Source organism: Chenopodium album, chromosome 2 (genome assembly GCF_948465745.1).
Source record: "Chenopodium album chromosome 2, dcCheAlbu1.1, whole genome shotgun sequence".
NCBI classification, from domain to species: domain Eukaryota; kingdom Viridiplantae; phylum Streptophyta; class Magnoliopsida; order Caryophyllales; family Amaranthaceae; genus Chenopodium; species Chenopodium album.
Window position 1 is genome coordinate 80,427,956 of NC_137835.1, and position 12,064 is coordinate 80,440,019.

The 12,064-nt window shown below is 35.7% G+C and overlaps 2 protein-coding genes across 2 annotated transcripts; both read left to right on the forward strand.

The window, feature by feature from the left end:
- Positions 1 to 318: 318 nt before the first annotated feature.
- LOC145602719 (protease Do-like 9) lies at positions 319 to 10,253 on the forward strand. Its single transcript, XM_081658888.1, has 9 exons — positions 319 to 1,049; positions 5,661 to 5,860; positions 5,957 to 6,137; positions 6,290 to 6,481; positions 7,758 to 7,990; positions 9,046 to 9,147; positions 9,236 to 9,286; positions 9,387 to 9,491; positions 9,704 to 10,253. Exons 1-9 carry the CDS (start codon positions 509 to 511, stop codon positions 9,800 to 9,802), a joined length of 1,704 nt encoding a protein of 567 aa, XP_081515014.1. The 5' UTR covers positions 319 to 508; the 3' UTR covers positions 9,803 to 10,253.
- A 735-nt stretch (positions 10,254 to 10,988) lies between these two features.
- LOC145577080 (putative F-box protein At5g62060) lies at positions 10,989 to 11,791 on the forward strand. The gene is made up of 2 exons (XM_081634762.1): positions 10,989 to 11,107; positions 11,251 to 11,791. The coding sequence occupies exons 1-2, from the start codon at positions 10,989 to 10,991 to the stop codon at positions 11,789 to 11,791; spliced, it is 660 nt and encodes a 219-aa protein (XP_081490888.1).
- Positions 11,792 to 12,064: the final 273 nt, after the last annotated feature.

The following is a 12,064-nucleotide window of genomic DNA, read 5'->3' on the forward strand; positions in this document are numbered from 1 at the left end:
TCTATATATAGTATGATATTTATGAGTCGAGTATTAATCTACGATTAATCAATAGATGAGATGGTAAGTCTTCTAATGCATATTTTTGTGGTTGTGATCTGAGTTCAAATGTCATGATAGACATTTTATTACGTTGCCTACAAAATTTATTTATTACATCATACTCCGTATTTTTTTTTAAACAATTTACTCTATTTGTTATGATTGTTATTTGTATTTTTAGATTCTTTCCCACTCGTATTTTAATTACAAGTACAATTAATTTAATAAACCATGGCATGGCTCGGACTTTTCTAGGTTAAGTATAAATAAATACTTTGGGGACACCTTTGAAGAACTTGGAAACGAGAAATGAAAATGAAAAATTAAAAATAATTACCACTCTTCCTTCTCTCTCTATTCACCGGCTAACCCTGTCGTAAAAACAAACTATAAAACCACCTTCCTCCCTCCCTCTTTTCTCCGCCATTAACAAACCTTCAAAAACCTCCATTTTTCCACCTTAATTATGGGCGACAACAATCGAAAGAGAAAGCGAAGTCGCAAACACCAATCCTCCGAAACCCTAGAAACTTCTCCTCCGGCAACCACCACTTCCGCCGCCTCTTTCGACCAATCCGACGTCGTTCTCTCCGCCGACCACTCCGACCAACCCACTTCATCTCGCCGCCGCCACCGCCGCGGAGGTCGTTCCCGGAAATCTCCAGATAGTTCCGATGAGCAGCAGCAACCTCGGCGGTCCGACGGCGCCGCCATTAATGGCGCGGCGGCGTGGGAGTTAGTTGCGAACGCGGTATCGGCTCGAGTTATGCCGGCAATGGATGCGGTTGTTAAGGTGTTTTGTGTTCATACTGAGCCGAATTTCTCGCTCCCATGGCAGAGAAAACGGCAGTATAGTTCGTCGAGTAGTGGGTTTGTGATTGGTGGAAGAAGGGTTTTGACGAATGCTCATTCTGTGGAACATTATACTCAGGTTAAGCTCAAGAAACGTGGTTCTGATACTAAGTACTTAGCTACTGTTCTTGCTATTGGTACTGAGTGTGATATAGGTATTCAATTTTGAACTTTCTATGTTGTTTGTTTAGTGAATTTGTTGAATTATTATTGTTGTTCTTGCAATGGTTTAGTGGGGTTTATTAGGTTTTCTAAATGTTGTATTATTAATAGTTGGCTCCTGAGAAAATTAAGATTGGGAGATGGTGTAAGAATGGTGTGTGTGATTATGAATGTAGTGAATTTTGTGTTTTGGGATGTTAGCTTGTTCATGTTATTGGGAATGTGCCTTCGAATTTTATAATTGTGTTGCTGATTTAAATCAATTGCCAGCCTGCACTCTTACATGAGTTAGCCAATTACTTTTTTGGGGTAGTAATTGCAATTTTTTTTGCAAAAAAATGATCAAGTTGCACAATTGAATGAGCATTTATATTGGATACTTGTGGAGGACAGGAGGAGAAACATAGCTGATGAAGCAGGAATGTAGGTTGCAGAAGTTTAATTTAGAAAAAGCCACATTAGGTTGTAAAGAATGGCGTACTACAATGTACGGAGTACGGAATCATTGGTTTGATAATTATTAGTGGTGTTGATTATGATGTTCTTGGTTAAAGAGTGTACGGATTGAATATTTGATACCCTTGATCATAAGTTTTGGTGGTGTTAATGTGTTGGGGATTTTCTTTGTTTAATTCCATAAAAGGTTTGTTGTTAATGGTGTCTCTTTGCAGTTAATGTTTAATACTGAGATTTATTTGGAACTTAGCAAAGATTTCTTTTATATTTGATTGGTGAGGGTGATAATAACGTTTGAGGTTAAAAGCGAACGAGCTTGCAATATATCTTTGTCTTGTATTCGATAAAGTCTTGTGCTTTCTATTATTGAAGTAATGGGTCAAAGTTGGAAGATTTCTAAGGCTTTTTAATAAGCAAGTTGAAAATTTAAAAGTTGGTGCTCCCTTTTTTATGTGCATAGGTGAATGATAGTTAAGCTTGTTTACTACTCCCTCTGTTTGCCCCATACTACTTTTGACATGTTTTCCCACTTGCACTCTCTCTATCTCTCTCCTCGTTGATATTTGTGTCAACCCTTGTGCACCAATTTTTGCCCAAAGCCTTAATAAAGTGAAATTATGGTTTGGGGCAAACAATTGGGGACAGAGGGAGTAGAAGCTTGTAGAAGCACATTTGTTTTTGGACTCTGCATGTTGAGAACCCAAAATAAGTATTAAAGGGGCAATTACACTTTCTCGTTAACATTCCTATTTGGCATGGTGAATCCTAAACATCAAGCTCGTAAGCCATCGAGAAGTGCTTTTTTAGATCCTCTAAAGATTTAGTGTTGTCTTTCTTTGGGGAACCAAATATACATGTTTAAATTGCTTTCTTGACTGAGCTATATTTGGAATTTAGTTTGCTTGAATAAAAATGATTTTGGCAAGAACGCATTGGGCTTGTCTTGTTTAAATTTTTGTCAGGGTTATCAGTGATCATAGTAATCCCGAATGCTCTTTTTATCCTCTGCTTTCCATTTTGGATGTCTAAAAATGATCAAACTGGAATCGATTTGTACATTACAATATCCAAATATTCCCAAATTATGAATTTCATTTATTACAGATAAAGCATTAGTCAATAGTCATATGAGAGTAAATATGGTAACCGCAGAAGATTTTATCTTTTTTTTGCCCATAGTATAATGCCCAAACAGAGTGAATAGGGAGAGTAGCTTAAATATCACTTTAATCATTTTGTGTTGTTTCTGTTTCTTTTTTTTTGCCTTTTTTGGGGGAGGCAGGGAGGGAGGGGGTACATGAGGCAGTTTCCTGTCCCATCATTTCTATTTATCCTCTATATTTTTCCATGTGGCTGATGCTTTTGCTTCTGGTAACAAGGATTTAATATGGATCTATAGCTTTTAATGTGCAACTTACTTCCTTTTACTATTACGTGTCTCCAAAAATCACTTCCTTTAATATTAGTATGAATATGTTGATTTGAGTTAGGCACCATGCATGGAATTAGTTTACTTCGGTGTAAGGTTTACTTTTATATGGATACAACAGACCTTGATTTGACCTTGTTTTGCTCTATTGTCATCTCAATTTCATGATGTTCTTGAGAATGTTTTCTGACCTAATCTTGACTGCTAGGCATAGTAATCTTACATTTAGAGCTTCGTAGTTAATATTTGGATCAATTATGAGTGGCTGTTAATGTTGTTATTGACCCAATGTTGCAGGTTACTGCATTAGGAATTATTAGGAGGCCAATATTCTTTAAGCAAATAGGTCACCTCTTCGCTGCTCAAGCAGAAAAACTTCAAATGCACTTGTTCTTGTATTTTTAGGTGAATATAACGATTGTGTGAGTGATGGATGCATTCATTAACTAGAGGATCCGATTTTGATGTATTTTCAAAAAATGCTGACCTAAATTAATTTTTCCTTTTGGAGCTTTGTGGTAGAGCATTGAACTATACTTCTGGATGCTCATATCTGGATGTTGTTGCCGTGTTGGTGCTTTGTCGCCAGTTCAGTAATGAACCTGTAATTGATGCGTGAACTGTCCGGTGGATAGAGATATGAAAGGCTAACCTATTTAAACTTTGCCTCTTGGAGTTTGGAACTAAAATTGAGCTTCTGCGCAAACTATATGATTTGGATTAGATTTTTATTATTAGTTATAATTATCTTTCTTATTTCTTCTCTATTAGGATTTCCAGTCATTTTCTTGCTTGCTAGTTGCTACCATTGGATTTCCCCATTCTTCATATTACTTTAATGATCCATTTTGTTACTTCTTTTGTCCCAAAATAACTAACACAATCAAACTTTGCACACATGTCAATGCACTAGTTTGACCTTATTTTTATATATTTAAATATTTATGAAAATTATAAAAAAGTTATATTACGGAGTATGAAACTTTATATTAATACTTGTCTAACAATATTTGTGATGAAACATGTTATTTATTTATTATATTAGTAAAAAATTATAGTCAAAGTTAATATATGAATGGTGAAAAAAAGTCCAACGACCAACGTCTTAGTTAGTCTGAGACGGAGAGAGTGTTAGGTAATGGAATCAGGATTAGTGATTAAAATTTGTCCTCATATTGGGTAGCCTTGTCTAGTGAACTTCTAAAATTGCATCTATTAATGAAATGATCTGACCTTGTTGTGAGAATGGATGTAGTAAAGCAGTGGTTTAAGTGCCTTAATGGGGTTAAAGACGCATCCAAAACAGTTTCAATTGTTGTTCATGTCTATCTGAGTATCTGTAGGAAATAGTTTTCTGTAACGTAGTGTTATTTTGCCTCCCACTGAGGTTATGTTTCTAAGAAAACAAGCAGATTAAGCCCTTGTATAATATTTATATTCCTTGGAGAACTGGTATAGTTGGACCTTTTTTGTTGTACGTCTTGAATGCTTTCCTTAACAAGGCTTACCCCTTTAAAATCACGTCAATTCCTCTCCTATCTACCTCACCTAATTTTCTAAGAAATTAGTTTCCTCATTTTTGCAATCCACATGTCCTTGTACTTGATCCTGCATCCTACTAGTCACAAGTATATCTTTCATTATACTGGGTTGAACTTGAACCTCAACTACTCAAGTGTCACAAGGAAAGCACCCAAGAGCAGGAGTAGGAGGTGAACTAGAATACTAGATCTTTTCACCATGTTAATATATTGTAGTTCTTGCTAGACTGAAGTTCCTGCATTCAGTTTCATCCTTGCTGGAACATCACTTCGTAGCTGCCAGGCATTTATACGTGCTTTAATAGGAACCTCTGAACTTGAAAATGGTCTAGGAAGGTAAGACATCGTGAAGCTCCTACAAGTATACTGCAAATTTTCTCACTGAAAAAGTCCTCCACTATGACATCATACCAAAGAATAATTAAGGGTAGGTTCAATAACAAGCATAGACATCAAATTAGCTGTTTATATTGTTTCCTCTTCCGAATCATTAAGAAGTTTAGAGAAGAACAAATCCTGTTGCACAACACCACCTTATCTAATAGTGCTTCTTTAAGGGAGGCCATTGGTGAAGAGTTAGGAATTGAGCTTTCAAGTTAAGGGTCTTTGTTATACCAATCATCAAAATTCATAAGCTTCCTATAACTGAGCTGCTTTCTTAATGGAGAATGTCTGAAGCCATTCCATTTCTGAATTTTGATAGCTTATTTTATAAGGTCTTCTGTTTCAAGTGACAGGCCTCGCTTGCCATGCTTATTTAGGCCCATGAAAGCTCTTATGACTATGGGCTGTTAGCCTTCCTCCCCCCCCCCCCCCCCCCCCCCCCCTTCTCTCTCTCTCCAAAAAAAAAAACTTTTTAATACTAGGTATTGCAGTTGATGATGCCAATGACAAGTGGAAAAATGCTCTTTATGTAGGTGTTGGAACTTGGAGCTGGACAAATGGATAGAAATTTACCTCGGAAACCTTATTCTCTGTTCCAACAATCTTATCAACTATATTCTTTGTATCCATTAATGCGTTACAATTTGGAATTATTGATGTTTGTTGGTGGTTTATTTGGCTTTACCCTCTACATCTATTAGAGCTCTGATGTGGTTTTTAATTATGCGAGTGTGTATACTTAGTTTGATTTGAGAGTTTCTGATGGACAATTAACACACATGTTGGTTTTGCAGCTTTGCTTACAGTCAGTGATGACGAGTTCTGGGAAGGGGTTTCACCTGTGGAGTTCGGAAAGTTACCTGCTCTTCAAGATGCTGTGACTGTTGTAGGATATCCAATAGGAGGGGATACAATCTCTGTTACCAGTGGAGTTGTCTCTCGCATTGAGATCTTGTCTTATGTTCATGGGTCCACTGAATTGTTGGGGTTGCAGGTATGTATACGGAATTCTTGCTTTTTTTTTATTTATTTATTTTTTTGCTTCTTTGCTCTCGTATAATTAATTTTTTCAGCATTGATGTTGTTGTAGATTGATGCTGCCATAAACTCTGGAAATTCTGGTGGTCCAGCCTTTAATGACAAAGGCAGTTGTGTGGGCATTGCATTTCAGTCCCTGAAACATGACGATGCAGAGAATATTGGTTATGTTATACCTACGCCTGTCATCACACACTTTATTCAGGATTATGAGAAGAATGGGGCTTATACAGGTAGGTTGGGCAATTGTGGCTTTTTTTTTTAATGGAGCATGGGTTGTGTCTTTTTTTGTCGCAGAGTTGCAGATGCACCTTCTAATTGTTGGAATATTATACTTCTCACTTTCTGATATATCTATCACTCATGATCACTATTCCCCGTTTAGGGTTTCCGATTCTTGGTGTCGAGTGGCAGAAGATGGAGAATCCAGACCTACGCCTTGCAATGGGAATGAAATCTGATCAGAAAGGTGTACGTGTTCGTCGTGTTGACCCTACTGCTCCTGAGTCCAAAGTATTGAAGCCATCGGATGTTATACTCAGCTTTGATGGGGTTGATATTGCAAATGATGGAACAGGTAATGACTCTAACTCCTTCCCCTTGGGAACATTATATAATCAATACATTTATATCTGTGCTATAATGGAAAGGTTCCTTAGCTAGCTTCGGAAAGTAAATTACCTCAGCTAATGGCTATCTTAGAATTTCTCACGCTGTAATATCTTGTTTGGTTTAGATGCTCACCTATCTACTTGGACTTGTTCACAATTAATGAGCATTTAGTTATTGAGGTGTTGAACTTGGCTTTCTCCGAAAGTTAAATAATTTTTCTGTGATATGACATGTCTGAATGTCCATATCCCCGGCAGTCAAATTTCCATCCTGACTGTATGTAAAACAAGAGTTTGTATATTGTGGATGCTGCAACTGTATTTTATTATACCTTGATTTCTAAAATTTGCAGGTTAAATAAATGTTGGTAATGCTCTGATTTTTGTTAGATTGGAATCAAGTGACTCTAAATAATATACTATTTATTTCTCTGGAATTAGTTGAACTGTTGAACTTTCAATAACCCTGCTATTTTGTTTATAAACTCATTGAGATCAGGTATTTTACAGTCTTTGTTACATGTTGGGTCAATCTTCGATAGCAATATGTAAAGTATGAATGTCATTGTGGTCTCCTTTTGTTTTTTTTTTTTTTTTGAGGAAAGATTTTACTTTGGTTGCAATGTATGACCTCTTTTATGTTGAGTAATTAAAGAGATTTTTCAAGACAAGGGAAGTAAGGAATCCATTGTCTTTCCCTTTTTCTTGAAGTTCTTGGTCCTAAATAATTGTTTTTTTGTGTGTAATATTTTATTTTTCTTCTGCCCACCCCCTTTTAGCATTTGAGTTGCTGATCAGTTACTGTCTGATTAAAATTTAATGTGTTCTTACTCTGTGTCTTTAAAAAGATTTTTGGTCTTAAATTGATTCTAGTCTGTAGCTGGCTCAACTGGGAAATGGAGTTTGGTTAATTGCTACTTATGTTATCATTGCTGATTTGAGGAAGGTCCCTTGATAGGCTTTGATTACTCTACATTGTTTTGTGGTCAGAGGATGCAAAGTAGGATATTGGTCAACATTGAATTATGCGTTTCTAGTGCACTATACTGCCTTTTCTGCTCTGTGCTGCTACATATCAACTGAAATTATAGATTGATTGAACCTTTTCTGCTCTGTGCTGTTACATATCAACTGAAATTATAGATTGATTGAACCAAATTTTACTTTTGCTGATAATGTCTAATGTGGCCCATGCAAGTGTGAAAAATATCAACATTAAACTAACTTTTATTATTTTGATAGTTCCTTTCAGGCATGGAGAGCGTATGGGTTTCAGTTATCTTATATCCCAGAAATATACTGGAGATAAGGCTGAAATCAAGGTACTGCGTGATTCGGCAGTGCACACATTCAACATTAAACTTGGTACTCACAGAAGGCTCATTCCTGCACATAGCAAGGGTAGACCTCCTTCGTATTATATAGTTGCAGGATTTGTATTTACGGCTGTTTCAGTTCCATATCTCCGTTCTGAGGTTTGACTTTGAACTTCCTTCTACCTCCCCTGCTCCCCATCAATATAATGCCTCTATATCTTTCTGGTTACAGAAGTAATATTTACTTTGTTTGATGTATCTTTCTGGTTATTTGAAGAATAAGCTTTCCTCAACTGTGAAAAGATCTAAGAATTTCACCCAAATAAATGGTTCATTGCTATAGTAGGATTTGTCAGGCACCTCATATTTCTTTTTCCCCGTAATGTGTGTATGTGTGTGTGTTGGGGGGGGGGGGGGGGGTGGGGGAAGGTGTTGTGCGTTACTTTTGTGTTTTCGTGGCAATACTTATTGAATCTTCCATGAGTGATTTGGTTGGAAAGCAATGATTAGGCTCTCAGTTCTTTTTGGGCTCGAGATAAATATGTGGTTCTTGGCATTTTATCTTTAATTTCCTCCATAATTAAATCTTATCTTAAAGAATGGTAAATGGTGTTTAGTGATTTCTAAAGCTTTTATAGTGATGGAATTTAATTTAAAGTCTTATCCCTCTACCCCATTGCTTTTCAAGATCTCTCTGTAAATTAAGAGGTTTATTTCTCATAAACATACGAAGCAGGTTCAAGTTTAGAGGTTGCTTCTCATTTTACGTGAAAAAGTCTCAGCTGTGTGATTATATGAAGGGCCTGAATTTGTCATTGCTTGATTTTATTGTTCAATGAAAATGTTTATATGATTGCTTGTAAAGTTTGTAATCTCTCATTTATTGTGCTCCTTGAACTACTTATATATGAAGTAATATCTTCGCTAGTATTTATGCTTATTTTATCCTTGCCCATTTCGGTACTTGTACTATGACTGTTATCCATATTTTAATGGTCTTTTTTGCTTCTGGATTGTGTTGGTCCATCTCATTCAATTTGCAGAACTCCTTACATATGATGTGTGATATATGTGAAGCCTGGGGTGTTGCTAAGACATTAGACTACGATAAACTTGCTACATGTTTTAGTCTACCCCTCCATATATATATATATTATTGAATTGCTTTAAACTGAGCTGTTTTTTGCATTTAATTTTCTTTTATATTATGACAGTATGGAAAAGAGTACGAGTATGAGGCCCCAGTCAAGCTTCTGGACAAGCTTTTGCATTCAATGCCACAATCAAAAGACGAAGAGCTTGTTGTTGTATCTCAGGTATTTTCAGTCCTCTGAGGTATAAAAAACTTTGAGATCAAAGTTGAAGCATGTGTAGACCTTGCTTATTATTTTTCTTTGCTATTAGGTTCTTGTGGCTGACATTAATATTGGGTATGAAGAAATCGTAAACACTCAGGTATACATTTTAGCTGTTCTGTTGGAGATTATTGTTTCTAGAGAGGTCTATAGCTGTTTGTGTGCTTTATTTCTGACTTTCTGTTGCTTTTTGCTGTCAGGTCCTTGCCTTTAATGGTAATCCTGTGAGAAACTTGAAGAGCTTGGCAAGTATGGCAGAGTCCTGCAAGGAAGAATTTATGAAGTTCGATTTGGATTATGACCAGGTCTCTTTCTCTGGTTCTCTTTAATCTGTCTTCTTGGTCCATTTAATAACATACACCTGGGTGTACCTCAAAGGGTGCACACACTGGCACGGGAGCACCATTCTGGGTACTCTCGGGCCTATTATATATGCAGCACATGCAGCTGTTTACATTCCACCTCTTCATGACAACGTTCAAAGTGGCTCATTTGCTATCTTTTTCTCTGTCTGCAGATAGTTGTTCTTCGAACAGAAACAGCAAAAGCTGCTACTGTAGATATTCTTACAACACATTGTATACCTTCGGCAATATCTGATGATCTTAAAACCTAAGCCGAAGAAATACTCTTTTAGTTACCAGATGATGCTTCGCGATAATAGGCATCAAAGGGAAAGCTGCAGCGCTGGACCGCTGGTTGAGTGCATGTACTCTCAATGGGAAAAAAGGTATGAACTCATCACGAGGCAGATCTTGTTGCACTCCTGCCTGAATTCCCGCCATTTTGAATATTATTAGGTCCTCATTTTTTTCGGAATTGTATTATTTATATGGAGAAATTTTTTTATTTTTATTTAATTTTTTGGAGAGACCGATATAAGTTGGACCTTGAAAGAAATAGAGATAGATAGTCACAGTTATTAGTTACAGGTGCGCAGGCGGCAGGCCAACTTGTATGTTTAAGCATGACTCGACTAGTCAATATGCTTTGTAATTGCTAGACTGTAACCTTATAAGACGCCATGTTTTTGAATTCAGGTTTATACAATATATTATGTGTTCCTGTGTTTTGCTTGGGATTTACAATCATCCTGACATTAACTATGAAATTAGGAAAAACTAAAAGTGATTTGTTACAATGGACAATGCTTAGGAGATTATTCAAAAAAATTTCCAGCGCGATTTGCATAAAAAATTGGTTTCCAATTTATTTATTTATTTAATTTTATTTTATTATTATTTTTTTTTTATCTTTGCCATTTAGTTTAGAAAACAGTCTGACTTAAGAACCTAAGTTTCTACAGGGTGACAAATTAAGTAAATCTTTTGAGGAATTAATATTTGATTTTATTTTGCTAGGCAATTTTTTTTTTAATTCTATTTATTTTGGGTATTTATTCCAATAATATTACGAATATGTGATTTACTGCCCTTCTTACCTCCATAAACTTGCAAATTATTTACATATAACTAGAATCTGTTATTATTAAAATAAAAAAAATAAAAAAAAAATAAATAAAAACACTGTTATCCCGAGTAATAATAATTTTCAGCCGATTTTTTTTTAAAAGTTTGTCATTAATTACCATAATATCTATAACTTTGCTCTACTGTGTAAGAGTCCTAATTCAACCATGATTAGGATTCTAACAACTACGAAGTATATGGATAAATAAATTACTAATTTAACATAAAACTACTCTTAATTAATCTATTTTTTTGTTAAAATAAAACTTCATAGAGATTAGCCAAGCATAGTCTTTACGTTTTTTTTGTTAGCTTTGATTGAATTTGAATACAATGGCGGAATCAAGCAGTAGCAAGAAGACAACTTTTGACGATAAATTGCCATATTTACCGCCGGAATTATGGACGGAGATCATAGCCAGGATGCCGGTAAAATCCGTAATGAGATTTAGGTGTGTTTGTAAAACATGGTGTTCTTCAATTGATTCCTCTGTTTTCATGTTTATGCATTTCAAAAGTTACAACAACAATCGCAATCAAACTTATTTGTTAGCCTCGGAGTCGGATGAATCTACCATTCATTGTATACATTCAGAAAAATTGATGTATTTTATAAAACTACTGGGTACTGCACTGTAATAGGAAGTTGTGATGGATTGATTTTGATGAAATGGTTTGGAGATATAGTATTGCATAATCCTTTTATTCGAAAATCGTTGGTGATTCCCCCTTGTCCTTTAATTTCCAAGGGATGTTATGGCATATGTTATTGGCTTGGTCTCGCTCCGTCTAGTAATGATTATAAGCTGGTTGCCCACGGGTATGATGAGCATCACGAGTTTGCGATTGCGGTTTATTCATTAAATGATCATATATGGAGGGTTAAAGATAGGTTGGATTCCCTCATTCGAGGGCTTCAGAATTACAATGAAGTATGTGTACATGATTTATATTTTAAAGGAACTATGTATTGGTTAGGATATGATGACAAATCTGGACCTGGTTCTGGTACTATGTATTATTATAATTATTACACTCATCTTGTATCGTTTGATTTTGATTCCGAGGAATTCGACTTTGTGGATTTGCCTGAAGCTGCAGTAAAAAGTTCCCGTAAACAGTTTTGTCTTAGATGAGTCAATTGCAGTTTTCAGTATGACTTATGAGCGTATCTGCATATGGGTTCTGGTGAAAGATGGTGGAGAGAAATCGTGGAATTTGTGGTTTACTGGAGATTCAAATTTATATGCTTATGAGTTTCTTGATACCAGTACTTTTACCAACATTTTCAATGTTGAGAAAAATACATTTTTGATACTAAGTTATGCTGGATTGTATTCTTATGATATTATAAGTCATAAGATGCAATATTTTTATCGTTATAGTGATGGCTATAAATCTTTTGAGCC